A 15,948-nucleotide genomic window follows, 5' to 3' on the forward strand; every position below is an offset into this window, starting at 1 on the left:
GTGGGTAACTATTAAAGCTGGATGACATGAACATGGAGGTGCTTTATACTATTGTCTCTACTTGTGTATAACTTTGGAATTTTTAAATATGGAAAGTTAAAAGAATAGTTCAAAAGTTACTTGCTGGAACTGATCTGCATCTAGAAGCAAGAGGCCTGGGGGCAGTTTGGGGCGGGGCCGCAGGGCCGAGCGGGTCACATCTGAGAGACCGGCTCCCTTTGTTTTTTTAATGTTATTTACTATTTATTTGGCTGCACTGAGTCGTAGCTGTGGCATGCAGGATCTTCAGTCTTCCTTGCAGTATGTGCAATCTAGTTCCCTGACCAGGGATCAAATCCAGGTCGCCCTGCGTTGGAAGCTTTGAGTCTTAGCCACTGGACCACCAGGGAATTCCTGGTTGGGCTCCCTTTAAATTCACAAGGCAGTTAAGGCATTTTGTTACAGAGCCAACATAACCTAATACGAATTATTTGAGAAAGACTCCTCAGAATTTCGGATTAAGGTATATTGAAGGGACATGATGGCTGACTGCTGGGTGATGAGGGATTTTCCTTTTGCCATAAAGGACATGATTGGAACAGATGGTAACATCTGTATCAGATACGTAGATTAAACAAGGGGTCTCCACCTCTGGTCACAGACCAGCAGCAGCTTTAAATTAGAAATAAAATGCACAGTAAATGTAATGCATTTGAATCATCCTGAGATCATCCACCCCTCATTCATGGAGAAACTGTCTTCCATGAAAGCAAAATGGCTGTCTGGGGAGGTCTTACAAATACCTGTGAAAAGAAGAGAGGCGAAAAGCAAAGGAGAAAAGGAAAGATATAAGCATCTGAATGCAGAGTTCCAAAGAATAGCAAGAAGAGATAAGAAAGCCTTCCTCAGCGATCAATGCAAAGAAATCGAGGAAAACAACAGGATGGGAAAGACTAGAGATCTCTTCAAGAAAATTAGAGACACCAAGGGAACATTTCATGCAAAGATGGGCTTGATAAAGGACAGAAATGGTATGGACCTAACAGAAGCAAAAGATATTAAGAAGAGGTGGCAAGAATACACGGAAGAACTGTACAGAAAAGATCTTCACGACCCAGATAATCATGGTGATGTGATCACTCACCTGGAGCCAGACATCCTGGAATGTGAAGTCAAGTGGGCCTTAGAAAGCATCACTACGAACAAAGCTAGTGGAGGTGATGGAATTCCAGTTGAGCTGTTTCAAATCCTGAAAGATGATGCTGTGAAAGTGCTGCACTCAATATGCCAGGAAACTTGGAAAACTGAGCAGTGGCCACAGGACTGGAAAAGGTCAGTTTTCATTCCAATTCCAAAGAAAGGCAATGCCAAAGAATGCTCAAACTACCACACAATTGCACTCATCTCACATGCTAGTAAAGTCATGCTCAAAATTCTCCAAGCCAGGCTTCAGCAATACATGAACTGTGAACTTCCAGATGTTCAAGCTGGTTTTAGAAAAGGCAGAGGAACCAGAGATCAAATTGCCAATATCCGCTGGATCATCGAAAAAGCAAGAGAGTTCCAGAAAAATATCTATCTCTGCTTTACTGACTATGCCAAAGCCTTTGACTGTGTGGATCACAAGAAACTGTGGAAAATTCTGAAAGAGATGGGAATACCAGACCACCTGCCTCTTGAGAAATCTGTATGCAGGTCAGGAAGCAACAGTTAGAACTGGACATGGAACAACAGACTGGTTCCAAATAGGAAAAGGAGTACGTCAAGGCTGTATATTGTCACCCTGCTTATTTAGCTTACATGCAGAGTACATCATGAGAAACGCTGGACTGGAAGAAACACAAGCTGGAATCAAGATTCCCGGGAGAAATATCAGTAACCTCAGATATGCAGATGACACCACCCTTATGGCAGAAAGTGAAGAGGAGCTAAAAGCCTCCTGATGAAAGTGAAAGAGGAGAGTGAAAAGTTGGCTTAAAGCTCAACTTTCAGAAAACAAAGATCATGGCATCCGGTCCCATCACTTCATGGGAAATAGATGGGGAAACAGTGGAAGCAGTGTCAGACTTTATTTTTGGGGGCTCCAAAATCACTGCAGATGGTGATTGCAGCCATGAAATTAAAAGACGCTCACTCCTTGGAAGAAAAGTTATGACCAACCTAGATAGTATATTCAAAAGCAGAGACATTACTTTGCCGACTAAGGTCCGACTAGTCAAGGCTATGGTTTTTCCTGTGGTCATGTATGGATGTGAGAGTTGGATTGTGAAGAAGGCTGAGCGCCGAAGAATTGATGCTTTTGAACTGTGGTGTTGGAGAAGACTCTTGAGAGTCCCTTGGACTGCAAGGAGATCCAACCAGTCCATTCTGAAGGAGATCAGCCCTGGGATTTCTTTGGAAGGACTGATGCTAAAGCTGAAGCTCCAGTACTTTGGCCACCTCATGCGAAGAGTTGACTCATTGGAAGAGACTCTGATGCTGGGAGGGATTGGGGGCAGGAGGAGAAGGGGACCACTGAGGCTGGATGGCTGGTTGGCATCATGGACTCGATGGACATGAGTCTGAGTGAACTCCGAGAGATGGTGATGGACAGGGAGGCCTGGCGGGCTGCGATTCATGGGGTCGCAAAGAGTCGGACATGACTGAGCGACTGAACTGAACTGAACTGATGAAACTCGTCCCTGGTGCCACAAAGTTGGGTACTGCTGGATTAGATAGTAGGATTGCATCAAGGTTAATATCCTGATTTTGACCGCTGAACCATGGTTGTTCGAGAGGATGTCCTTATTCTTGGGAGACACACACTGAAGTTGTCAGGGATGAGGGCCATTGCTGTCTGTGGTTTACTCTGACATTCAGAGAGACAGCCCATAGGCAAACACGTGGGTTGTATCTTGGGGGTACGGGAAAAGGATAGAGAAACGGGGCAAAATGTCAATATTTGGGGAATCTGGGTGGGGACCCTAAGGAAATTGTTTACACTATTTTGCAATCTGGATGTCAAAATGAAAAAGTGAAAAACGTAAGACCTTTCGGCTGTGCCTAAATGGTGGCAGCAAGCAGGAGCATGGGCACACGGAGGACAGTCAGGAGTTCTCCTGGGGGACCCGGGACCCAGGGAGAGATGCTGTGCAGTCAGGAGACCCGGCCTCCCCGTGAGGAGGGAGGCAGGACAGTCCTAACCGCGGACTTGGACCTGAGCGACTGGAAGGGTGGCCTTTCCTGGGTCCAGAAACGGGGGTGCGGGAGGAAGAGGCTGGGGAGGGGCGGGGGAGGGCAGGGAGGGCTCATGGAGAGTTCTGTTCTGTTGAGCTGCCAGCTCAGCTAGGGGCTGATCCAGAAACAGTGTTATCAGCTCGTTTTAAAGGGAAAATGTTGGGTTTTTGGAGAGCAGTCCCAGCCAGTTGGACTGTAAACTGTTGGCAGCTTGAAGAAAGGATACAGCGTAAATATTGAGGCATTTGCTTTAATGAAACACTTTTTGCAAAACACAACCTGGAGGAAACCGGGTCTTTAATCACGAGATGGAGGACCATCCATGCCTCCCTTAAGGCCTATATGGAGCATCTACTGGACACAGCCCGGATGCTGCATGGAGAGGGGGTTGGGCAGCCCTCAACCCTAGAGGACACTGGACTCCACCAGGGGCTTACACCGGAGAAGATGATGGCACCCCACTCCAGTACTCTTGCCTGGAAAATCCCATGGACAGAGGAGCCTGGTAGGGCTCCCATGGGGTCACGAAGAGTCGGACACGACTGAGCGACTTCCCTTTCACTTTTCACTTTCCTGCATTGGAGAAGGAAATGGCAACCCACTCCAGTGTTCTTGCTTGGAGAATCTCAGGGACAGGGGAGCCTGGTGTGCTGCCATCTATGGGGTCACACAGAGTCAGACATGACTGAAGTGACTTAGCAGGGGCTTATACAAAATACCCACATACAGAGCAACCACTCCAAAACTCCAGTGGGATTCCAGTGCAGTAATTTTTTAAAAGCTCCCTTTAGAAAAAAAAAAAAAAAAAGCTCTTTTTTAAAGCGCCCAGGCTTCCCTGGTGGCTGAGTGGTAAAATGTCTGCCTGCCAATGCGGGAGATGCAGATTCGGTCCCTGGATTGGGAAGGTCCCCTGGAGGAGGAAATGTCGACCTACTCCAGTATTCTTGCCTGGAAATCCCACGTACAGAGGAGCCTGGTGGGCTACAGACCATGGGGTCACAAAGAGTCGGACACAACTTAGCAACTCATCAACAATAGCAATACATGACCCAGTGTGACAATGTCTTGGGTGTACTGGGGGCTTACTTGGGTGTCTGCAGAAACCCTGGGCCCGCAGCAGCATCATATGGCGAGTGCGTCACCCTAGGGAGAAATCTCTGAAAGACAACACTCAACAAGGTGCTTTCTGTTTGTTTAGTTTTCTGTTATAGTTGCAAACCGTTCAGTCCTCCTTTCTGTTTCCCTTTGCCAGTTTGCCCTGGCACAGGCATCCGTGCGTCCTGCCAAATCCAGGATGAGTGGGAGGGCAGAGTGGGCTGGAGGGCCCAGGGCCAAGGCCACGGCGTGGTGTAGGTGAGGCCGCCCCAGGCTGTGTGCCCAGGGAGAGCCCCGTCCATCGTCCAGTAGGACAGAGCCTCCCACTGACAAGGCCAAAGGGCTCAGCAAGGTCAGAGGGGCAGGAAGGGGCCAAGGCTGGGCTCGGTAGGGGTAGAGGCGGGGTGGAATTGGCTTGCTGAGCAGGTCATGAAGGAAGGGGTAAACGGCGGTGTGCTTGACCCTCGCTTTCCAGAGCTTGGTGGGCGTGGCGCGTGAGAGCGTCTCAGAATCCGCGTGTTTCCTGGTCCCCTGAGAGGCCAGGGCGGGAGGACACACCGCCTGCCCTGAGAGCGCGCGCCTGGGGGTGAGATCTGAGGACTTAGAGGGGGAACATGGCCACCTGGGCTGGGAAAGAAATCACAGTCTATGTTACCCCTCAGCTGGAATAGGGACTTGGAGGAGGGCATGGCAGCCTACTCCATATTCTTGCCTGGAGAATCCCATGGACAGAGGACCTGATGGGCTACAGTCCACGGGGACATGAAGAGTAAGCCAGGACTGAAGGGGCCGAGCACACACACACACAAGGAGATGTCAGCTTGGACTTGCTCAGGGCCTTGCAAGGATGCTCTTTCAGCCTCCGGAAGCTGCCCTGGGGGAGCCTCCGCGGGCTCAGCCTCGGCGTTCCCCTGGGCGCCACTCCCGATCCCGAGCGTCTCTGGGCCTGACTCAGGCCCCCAGTCACCAAGCTCTGGGGCCGGCCTGCTGTCAGCCTGCAGGTAAATGCTCTCCCAGTGGCTCAACAGTAAAGAACCCACCTGTAACGCAGGAACCTTAGGAGGCACAGGTTTGATCCCTGGATTGGGAAGATCCCCTGGAGGAGGAAATGGTAACCCACTCCAGTATTCCCGCCTGGAAAATCCCGTGGATAGGGGAATCTGGTAGGCTATAGTCCGTTAGGATCGCAGAGTCAGACGTGACTGGAGCAGCTTAGCGCGCACGCATGCTCTTGTCCCCCCCCCCGGGGATTTTAATAGTGACGTGGCAATCGTGTCTCTCTGGGCTTTGAACTGTAAGGGTCGAGGCAGAACCTCTTATCCAGCGTGGTCCCTGGCACCAGGCACTCACTCAACAGGTGACCTTGGGACGGGTGGGTGCCAACTAAATGTCTGACTAGGATTCATGGCAAATCCTCTTTTCTGAAAGCCGGATTTTGTTCTGGGCTGCTGACCACAATTTGCGCTTTTCCCCACTTAAAAAATGAGCAGTGAGAACCTGGGCTGATTCACATCCCAGACATCTGTTTTAAGAGGTAAGTCCAGTCTTTGGCCAAATGGTTCTCCTTTTAGGGCCCCTCTTTTGCTTTGAGGCGGTCCCTTCCTCCTTCCACACTCCACCTACTCAGGTCCCCAGGCCACTAGGTTCCTCTAAACCCCTTCCTTTAATAGCTGCTGCTGGAGCGTGTTGCTGGCAGGGTTCTGGTGAATCAGTTTCCCTGGCGAATGAATGACCAATAATGGCTTGATGAAGGCAACATCTTGCAACTCTGATGACATGTGTATTTTGAAAACTTAAGTTTCTGTCTATACTTGGTGGCTAGTACAAAACAGAATGAGCTTCCCTGGTGGCTCAGTGGGTAAAGAATTTGCCTGTAAGGCAGGAGACACAGGAGACATGGGTTCGATCCCGGGGTAAAGATTTCCCCTGGAGTAGGGAATGGCTACTCACTCCAGTATTCTTGCCTGAGAAATCCCATGGACAGAGCAGCCTGGAGGGTCACAAAGAGTTGGACACGACTGAGCAACTAAGCACATGAAGCAGAAGTTCACACTGATTCTAAGAAAATGATGCTTTAATTGAACGCAAGCCCAACAGCCTAGGCTGTCTCCTGGATGACCCCAGGCTCACTCCCGCATCACAGGCTTGCTGCCCCTCTTCCTTAAATGCTCAGATGTGCACAGGGTTGGCTTTTTAATGTTTCTGTTCAAATAGCCCCTTCCTGACCTGGCCTTCCCCTCCACCCCGTCCAGTCCCACCTTCAGTTTCATCGTCTGGGCAGTAAGTCTTCGCACATGCTCCCAGAGCCCCAGCTTGAGTGTGTGTTGGAACCTGGGGAGCTTGGAGTGGCCGTGGGACAAGAGTGAGGGACCTGGGTCCTCTTCTCTGGGGGCCTGGTGATTGGAAAGGCCTGGGCTATATGTTCCACGAGAACTATGGGTGTAGGAGTCCCATTTCTTGCTTCTCCAGCATTGCACTTAGTAGGTGTGGGAAGACCTGGTTCTCACTTTAGCCAAAGAGCATGGCTACCTGAACACCCTGACAAGTTAAGAGAGCAATGGACTTCCTTGGCGGTCCAGTGGATGGGAATCTGCCTGCCAATGCAGGGAACACGGGTTTGATCCCTGGTCTGGGAAGAAGATGCCTTGAAGCCACATGCCGTGGAGCAACTAAGCCCCTGAGCCACAACTTGTGAGCCTGGGTGCTGCAACTGCTGAAGCCCGTCCACCCGAGAGCCTTTGCTCTGCAGCCAGGGAAGCCACTGTCGTGAGAAGCCACCGTCGTGAGAAGCTGGAGCTTCACGAAGAGGAGCCCCCACTCACTGCAGCTAGAGAAAGCCCGAGCGCAGCAACAAAAAACAGGTAAAGCAGAGACAGTGCTGAACTGGGTGGGAACAGGAGAGACTCATCTCCCTCCAGACACCTCAGAGGCTCCCTTCACGGGACCCAGTCGCCTGTGGTCTTTTACTGTGCACAGATCAGAGCATCAAGGCAGAAGTTTCTTTTTCTTCTTTTTTTAAATTTATTTATTTGGCTATGTCAGATCTTACTTGTGGCACGTGAGATCTTTGATCTTTGTTGCAGCATGCAGCCTCTTTAGTTTCAGCCTGTGGGATCTAGTTCCCTGACCAGAAATCAAACCAGGACCATCCAGGAAGTCCCATGGCAGAAGTTTCTTAAACTTCCCTTCCAGAAGAAATCAGGCTTAAAATACTTGCCCACCAGATGGCCAGGGGAGCTGGGGGATATTACATCTCTTATCTGATGGCTGTCTGTGAAGAGGCCACAGGGAACTGTCCTCAGAGCGTCCGAGAGACTGGGCTTTGAGCCATTCCCATGGGTCGTGACCCTGTTACCTCCACCTGGGTCCAAGCCCTGGGACTGACCTGCCTGGTGGGGCTCGGAATGTCTAGACAGACAGACAGACAGACGGGCTGAGATGAGAGAGCTTGCTCCTGTGGCTGAAACTCAGTTTGTGCCCAGTGTGGGTGATTCCACATGGGTCGGGGGAGCGGGTTGGGCGTGGAGGTGCCGAGGGCTGGACCCATAGGTCAAGTCTACATCTGGGGTCTGAAGCAGTGAGAAGGAGCCCTGTTTGGATTAACATACACATTCCTGGGCTGCAAATCCCCTTTTCTAAAAGCATAAACACCCAGGAAGGCAGACATAAATCTGAAGGACTTTGGCCTCGGTGAGTTGTGTATGTCAACTTGTATAAATAATACTGCACTGCCTTAAAAATAATCCAGAAGGCAAGAACCAAACACTTTCACTGTTATAAAACTGGACTAAGGTTGCATTCTTCCCCCTGAAATTACTTTTCAGAGTTCATAAATATTCCTACCTTATGAGGAGGAAGGAAACAGCATTCATAAGATAGAGGACAGCATTTTTTTTGGATTATTTATGGGGGTTTTTTTCAGTCTGATTCTGAACGCTTTGAAGACATGAAGGCCTATATAAAGCAAGTTAGATGGTTTCTTTCCAAGAAACATCAAATAAAACTCCAGTCTCAGAAAGACAGAATTCTTTACCTGTGTTCCCAAATGCCAAGAACCTTCTTTTTCATGTTTTCTGTGACTGAACGTTATTTGCCTTAAGCTGGCCATGAGCTTCACTGAAAATATCCACAGTGGAAGTGAACCTTGCGGGTAAGTGGAGGAGGACGCTTCATTGCCCCGTGACTGAGAAGGATCAAATGTTGGTCCAGAGAACAGCTGTGAGGACTGCCCAGCACAGGGTCAGCCTCTCAGGGGTCCAGCTTTGAAACTCGCAAGATCCTGACCTGTGTTGATCAGTGGACCAGGCTGGAGTCCCTGTACGTCCTCTTCCGGTCTGCCTTTTCCCTACCCCAGCTCCTCTCTGAGGACTGCCTGCTTACTCAGTCACTTTAGCTGTGTCCAATTCTTTGCAACCCCGTGGACTGTAGCCCGCCAGGCTCCTCTGTCCATGGGATTTTTCAGGCTAGAATACTAGAGCGGGTTGCCATGGCCTCCTCCAGGGGATCTTCACAACCTCGGGATCAAACCCACGCCTGCTGCACTGCAGCAGGATTCTTTACCATCTGAGCCACCAGGGAAGCCCCTCTCTGAGGGTTAGTTCTCGTGAAAGCTAGCAGATGACTCAGAGTTCCAAGGAGGGCCAGTCTCTGTTCCTGCACATCTGTGCCCCGGGTCTTCAGAACTCATAGACCCAGGCCCAGCCTCTGATCACCACCGGGAAGGGCACCTCCTCCATCATATTGCCCCCTGGGTGGACACAGTCTGAAGGCATCCCACCCTCCTCTCTGACATTACTGTGTCTGATATTGGGGGCTGCTCTGGACAACCTGGCATGTTTCATACGTAAGTGTGTGTTTGTGCCATCTGCACATATGTGGCCATTGGTAGCAGCATCTCTTACTGAGTACGAGTACTTTGGCCACCTCATGCGAAGAGTTGACTCATTGGAAAAGACTCTGATGCTGGGAGGGATTGGAGGCAGGAGGAAAAGGGGACGACAGAGGATGAGACGGCTGGATGGCGTCACCGACTCAATGGACATGAGTTTGAGTGAACTCCGGGAGCTGGTGATGGACAGGGAGGCCTGGCGTGCTGCAGTTCATGGGGTTGCCAAGAGTCGGACACGGCTGAGCGACTGAACTGAACTGAGCTGACACTGAGCAAAGGCTATGCTTCAGAAAATAACTTACGGTGCAAAGCAACATTTATCCCAGAAGAACGTGCCCGTGTGCATGCCTGAGCGTGTGTGTGTACACATTCCAGCGTGGTGGAGGCAGGGAGGGACACCCCGATATTTACTGATCGCCTTCATTCATCTAGGGGCTTCCTGGCAGCTCAGATGGTAAAGAATCTGCCTGCAATGCAGGAGACCTGGATCTGATCCCTGGGTTGGGAAGATCCCCTGGAGAAGGGAATGGCAACCCACTCCAGTATTCTTGCCTGGAGGGTCCCATGGACAAGGGAGCCTGGTGGGCTACAGCCCATGGGGTTGCAAAAAGTCAGATGTGACTGAGTGACTAAGCACACATGCACACAACCCTCAATTTCTCAGTCTTCATTCTTCAGTCTTTCCCAGCATCAGGGGCTTTTCCAATGAGTCGGCTCTTCGGATCGGGTGGTCAGAGTATTGGAGCTTCAGCTTTTGTGTCAGTCCTTCCAATGAGTATTCAGGGTTGATTTCCTTTAAGATTGACTGTTTAATCTCCTTGCAGTCCAAGGGACTCTCCAGATTCTTCTCCAGTAGCACAATTTGAAAGCATTAATTCTTCTGCACTCAGCCTTCTTTATGGTCCAAGTGTCACGTCTGTACATGACTACCGGGAAAACCATAGCTTTGACTATACTGACCTATGTTGGCAAAATGACGTCTCTGCTTTTTAACATGCTGTCTAGGTTTGTCATAGCTCCATATTTAACACTTATTGGCACTTAACTAGCCCCAGCACTGTTTGGTGCTTTATCTGAATTATCTCCTCTAGTCTTCATAATAGCTTGAGGAGACAAGTACAAATTATTGCCCTCATTTTTACAAGTAGAGGTACTCAAGCACCAAGAGGGGAAATAAGTCTCTGGGTCCTGCAGCTAGAAAGTGGCAGGGTCTGGGCAGGGGGCTGCAAAGCCTGCCGGGAATCCCAGCAGCACCCGGCCTGGCTCTCCGAGCTCAGGCACAGCAGACCAGCGACCGCACCTCCCTCCGGGTTGGGGCCTTCTGCCCTCATTCAGGGTGATGTCGCATCAGACGGGACATCTCACACCTGGACCGCCCTGTCCTCAAATCTGGGTTCCAGTACGTCCTCATCCTCCCACCCCTGCCACTCAAACCCCTACCACTGCCCTATTACTTCGGTTTTAGACCACTGAGCCCCTGCCCACTCATGCCACGCCTCTCTTCTCTTGCCATCCAGCCTCTTCAACATGAATTCCCCAGTAACTCAGCCTTTCTCTTGTAGGTTACAACCCTTTGGCAAAGTCCCAGTTCTGAGTGAACCCCACCCACCCACCGTCTTCTGGCCTGCGCTGGGCTGCTGAGTGTTTCTGGACATCGTCAGATGATACGATTGGCTTCTTGGCTCTGAATTCGTGATCTCAGTCTGTAAGCGGCCATCGGTGCCACCAGGAGACCCCACTGTTCCCTCTGGAGGTCTGCTCCCCCCAACCCCCGCCACAGGATGACGACAATGCTCACAACCTCCTGTTCCACCCGGAACTTTCCCTGTAGTTCCAAACGCTCATCTTCCCACCAGCAAGCTCACCAGTCCCACCCAGACTGGCACCTCTTCTGTTTCCTCCTTCCTAGATGGATGGAGAGAAGTCTCTCCCCCTGCGCTCTGGATTCATCCCTCCAGCTACTCAGGAACTTCGCTTCCAGGACTTGCCTGATGGTCGGTAAAACTTGGCCTGCCAATGCAGGGGGTGCGGGTTCGATCCCTGGTCAGGGAACTAAGATCCCACATGCCTTGTGGCCAAAAGACCACAACAGAAAACTGAAGAATATTGCAACAAATTCAATAAAGGTTTTAAAAATGGTCCACCAAAAAAAAAAAAAAAAAAGGACTGCACTCCCTTCTGCAGGGGTGCTCTCTGCAGGGAGCTCCCGCTCACTTTCATGGTCCTTTCTCCAGGCGACTTCCATCAGTGCACAGACATGCCCCTCTCCTCCTCCCAGAGCCCCTCCTTCCCTCAACAGCCACCTCCTGACTCCTCCATTCTCTTTCCATGCACACATGGCCCCCGCTCTCCCAGCCCCATGCACGCCCAGCCCCACTACAGCCTGGCTCTGCTCCCAACGCTCTTCTGATGCCTCTCAGTCAAGGCCACCCATGACCCCCTCTTGCCGTCCAGCCCCACCCACTCTGCAGCTTCATCTTAGTCCTTCATCACTGGTGGCCGCTCCCTCCCTCCCTCCAGAAGCACTCTGCTCTCTCAGTTCCTAAACTGAACACTTTCCCAATTTTTCTCTGACTTCACCGGTCAGCCCTTCATGGGGTCCTCCTTTTTCTGAGCCCTGAATGGTGGTCCTCCTTACGGCCCTTTGGGCTCTCTCTCTTCATTTTCCCTGCTCACTTCCCAAGAGATACTTTTCAGTGTTGTTAGTTGCTAAGTCGTGTCCGATTCTTTTGCAACCCCTGTGGACTACAGCCTGTCAGGCTCCCCTGTCCATGGGATTTTTCAGGCAAGATACTGGAGTGGGTTGCAGTTTCCTTCTCCAGGGGATCTTCCCAACCAAGGGATGGAACCTGTGTCTCCTGCACCTGTCTCCTGCATTGCAGGCAAATTCTTTACCGCTGAGCCACCTGGATTTAAACACCATTCTTGGGACTTCCCTGGTGGTTCAACGGCTAAGACTGAGCTCCCAATGCAGTAGGGCCAGGTTTGATCCCTGTTCCAGGAACTGCATCTCACATTCTGCTTCTTAGACCCAACACAACCAAATAAATATTAAAAAATAAATGAATACCATTCTTATGACAATCATCCCAAGTCTGAATTCTCAACTTGGACTCCTGGGAGCTTCCTTCAGAGTTGCAGCTCCTACCACCCACTGCCATCTCCGCTGGGTAATCTCAGACATTCTAAAACTAGCACATCCAGAGCGGATGCAAATCCCCCCGCCCCCGCAAGACCTGTCCCATCTCTCCCTAGACTTCCCCATCTCAGACAATGGCACCTGCTTTCCAGGTTATATAGTCTCTTTCATCTCTTATCTAATCCATTGGTAAGTCTTGTGGACTTGCTCTCTAATATATCTTGAATCCACACTTAACACTGCCGGGAAAGCACAGCTGTAGCCTCAGCTCAGGATAGTCTTCAGAGATACTGCTTTTATTTCTGTGTGGGTTTTTTTTGCTTTATTTATTTTTAATTGAAGGATACTTGCTTTACAGCATTGCGTTGGTTTCTGCCAAACATCAACATGAATCAGCCTTCAGTATACCTATGTCCCCTCCCTCTTGAACCCTTCTTTCCGTTTTTACTTTCCTTTCCCACGCTAGCTCTTTCCCACTGAAAGATCTCAGTGAAGAGGTTCCCATCATTAAATCCATTTTACAGATAAGGATATTAAGGAAGGTTCAGAGAGGTTTAAAAACTTACTGTAGGTATCCAGCTGGTAAGCAGGATCTCTGGGCTTCTCCCCACCTGCCTGACTCCCCACCCCACCTGCCTTGTGACTGGTTCATGGCTAGAGGGGTGAGGACTGCCAGAGGTCAGCCTTGGAGCATGTTGCCAGCTCCGTGGGGAACTAAGTGTTCTCTGTGGGGGCTGAAGAGCATAGATAATGCTGGACTTTAGCGTTCAAGTCAGCAGGGGTAAGTGTGACTTTTGTTTGATAAGCTTGGATTTTATGTCTTTAGGAGCAAACAAACCATAAAATAACTGTGTGTTTTAATGGGCATTTTGGAGCGCACCCCAGCTCGTGGGGCTCTGCCCAAGGACAAGGGTGAAGGAGGCAGGCACTGTGGGAGGGGGCTGCTCGGCTTCCATCCACCGCACGGGCTGTGAGCTGAGCCACGTGGACAAACTTCTTCACTGCTTAGAGCTTCCCTTTCCTTATCTGAAAAGTGGGACACAGCCAGCCTCATTTCCACTCTGTCAATCAGGAACTACCGTAATGACCCAAAGCCTCTCCACTCAGAAGGCTCTTTAATGATGAAAACACTAAAACACTAACAGTGATCATGATAACCAACTTACAGGCTAGATGCTAAGAGCTTTATTATCTTTTAAAGTTATCCCAGTTTGTATATGAGGAAAATGAAGCTCAGGCAAGTTCAAAACTATGCCCAAGCTCACAGCGTTTGTGAGTGGCAGTGCTAGGCTAGAGACCCAGCGAGGCCCCCCAGGCCTTGCTCTTAGCCACTAAGCCTCGCTGTGGAGGGCGATGATGATGATGTAAGGGATGGCAGCGATGAAGATGGCGATGATACTGAGAACGGTGGTGTTGGTCCTGATGGTGGTGATGATGATGATGGTGGCGCTGGTGGGGGTGGGGATCGCTCTGATGCCTCATGGCCCCAGGCTCTTTGTTAATTACTTCCCCCATTCTGAGCCTCTTCCAGAGGTCCAAGCCTGGCTTGGCCACCTTGCCTTAGGGGCTAAGCGGCTTTAACTGAAGGAGGAGGTGTAACTGAAGGACTGCTCAAGGGACTGTTAGGCAGCCCCACCCCCACTCAGTTCACGTTCCCCTCCAGGGAGCTCTGTGAAGCTCTCGCAGGTTTGCTAGGGGAAGCTCCCTCGAAGAACTCCATTGAGGCAAACTCTGCAGGGCACAGCTCCTTCTGGCCTGAGGCATCTCCCCATTGTGCTCCTCTGACCAGTTCAGTCAGCTCCCTTAATACACGGACCCATGAATATGCACCCAACTCCTCAACTCCAGAGTTTCTTGAATAGAGTGGCCTGGGCAGGAAAACTCAGTCTTGACCTCATCCTGGCTCATCCTGCAGCCAGAACAGCTATCCAGCTTGGATCCCCTCCCCTCCCCTGCCCCGCACAACCAGACGTCCCCTGCGGCTCTCTCAGTGCAGACAGACCCCCAGACAACACACACTGAGTCCTCAGTGAGTGCAGACTCTGACCGTCAAATCACATACCAAGAAAAATAGGCATGTGCAGGGAAGGGCAGGGGATCCTTTAGAAATGTTATTTTCTCCTCCTCTCTCATGGAAAGCATCGAACACTGAAAGTAAGGCATCCACACACTCTTGACTTCCCTGATGGCTCAGACGGTAAAGAAACTGCTTGCCATGCGGGAGACCCAGGTTCGATCCCTGGGTCAGGAAGAGTTCCCTGGAGAAGGACATGGCAACCCACTCCAGTATTCTTGCCTGGAGAGCTCCATGGACAGAGAAGCCTGGTGGGCTACAGCCTATGGGGTCGCAAAGAGTCAGACACAGCTGAGCAACTCACACTTGACTTCACACACACTCTGTTATCTTCCGACTGAGCTCCCGGCCTGTGCCCTCCTGCCTTGGGCCCCCAGGGCGGGCCCTGTCACCACTGTGGCCTGCATCGTTACTCTTCTGCTCAGAAGAGCACAGTGACCATGCTCCGCAGCCTGTGGTCTCAGCCTCTGGAGAGCATCTCACAGCGACGGCCACCTCCTTGTGTGTGTGTGTGAGTCGATCAGTCGTATCCGACAACTGGACTATAGCCCACCAGGGTCCTCTGTCCATGGCAAGAATACTGCAGTGGGTTGCCATTCCCTTCTCCAGGGGATCTTCCTGACCCAGGGATGGAACCCCGGTCTCCTGCATTGCAGGCAGATTCTTTACCGTCTGAGCCACCAGTACCACTTTGCAAAGGAGACAGGCAGGCGTTATTGTTACCGCATTGTACATCTGATGCAGGAGGAAACCCAGGCTAGACTGGGTCCCCAGTTGGGGTGTCTCTTGCCCTGCCAGCCACCTGGACCCTCTGCTTGGGTCCCCCCAAGCCATGTGTGTGGGCTTTATGCCCAGCCCAGGAGCCACCTCCTTGGCATGGTGGGCAGGGCCAGGCTGATTTGCCTGGCCTGCAGCAAAGGCTCAATACAAGTGTGCTGAATGGAAGCGCTAGGTCCTTCAAAGGCAGAGATGTCCAGCTGGGAGCCCTCTGGCTCTGTGTGCAGCCACCGGAGGGTTTCCTTCTAGAACCAGCTCCACAGAGGGACTAAGATACTAATTTTCAGGCTTTGCTTCTCAAGAAAAAAAAGGTACCTTGTAAAGTAGAGATAATGATGGGGGTGTGATCACAGTGTCACAATAATGAAGTGAGGTGTGATACCAGAACCTCAGCCTCCAAGGGTGGGGATGGGGGAGGGGCATGTCTTTGTTTCCAGCTGCCCTTTGTGGGTTCCTTAGGATCAGGAAGCCAGAGCCTTGGCCCCACCTGCCGATGGAGATGGAAGGAGCCTCTCTCAGATGCCCTGCCAAGACACATCCCTCCCCTGGGAGCCCACAGTTCAGTGCAGACAGCACAAGCCAGACAGACACACAGGAGGATTTTTTAAAAACACAAGTGAATGCAGAAGAGAGTTTCCATGGTTACAACACACGTACTTTTTTAAAAAAGATTAAAAAAAATAAACCTACAAGACAGAATTCAACACAACCTGGAGATTGCTTGCTGCAATAAATAGGCCGCAAGGAGGGAGAGGAGGCTGGCAGCCAAGGCGGGTTGGG

General features: G+C 51.0%; 1 protein-coding gene across 2 annotated transcripts in view; it reads left to right on the top strand.

The window, feature by feature from the left end:
* Positions 1-12,265, top strand: part of BCL2L11 (BCL2 like 11) — a 71,045-nt gene extending 58,780 nt beyond the window's left edge. For both annotated transcript variants that reach the window (XM_012173883.5, XM_027967120.3), the window contains one exon: positions 10,741-12,265. In XM_012173883.5, coding sequence (XP_012029273.1) covers positions 10,741-10,776 — 36 coding nt within the window. In that variant the 3' untranslated portion in view covers positions 10,777-12,265. The remainder of the gene's footprint in view (positions 1-10,740) is intronic.
* The last annotated feature ends 3,683 nt before the right edge of the window (positions 12,266-15,948 follow it).

Source organism: Ovis aries, chromosome 3 (assembly GCF_016772045.2).
Source record: "Ovis aries strain OAR_USU_Benz2616 breed Rambouillet chromosome 3, ARS-UI_Ramb_v3.0, whole genome shotgun sequence".
NCBI classification, from domain to species: domain Eukaryota; kingdom Metazoa; phylum Chordata; class Mammalia; order Artiodactyla; family Bovidae; genus Ovis; species Ovis aries.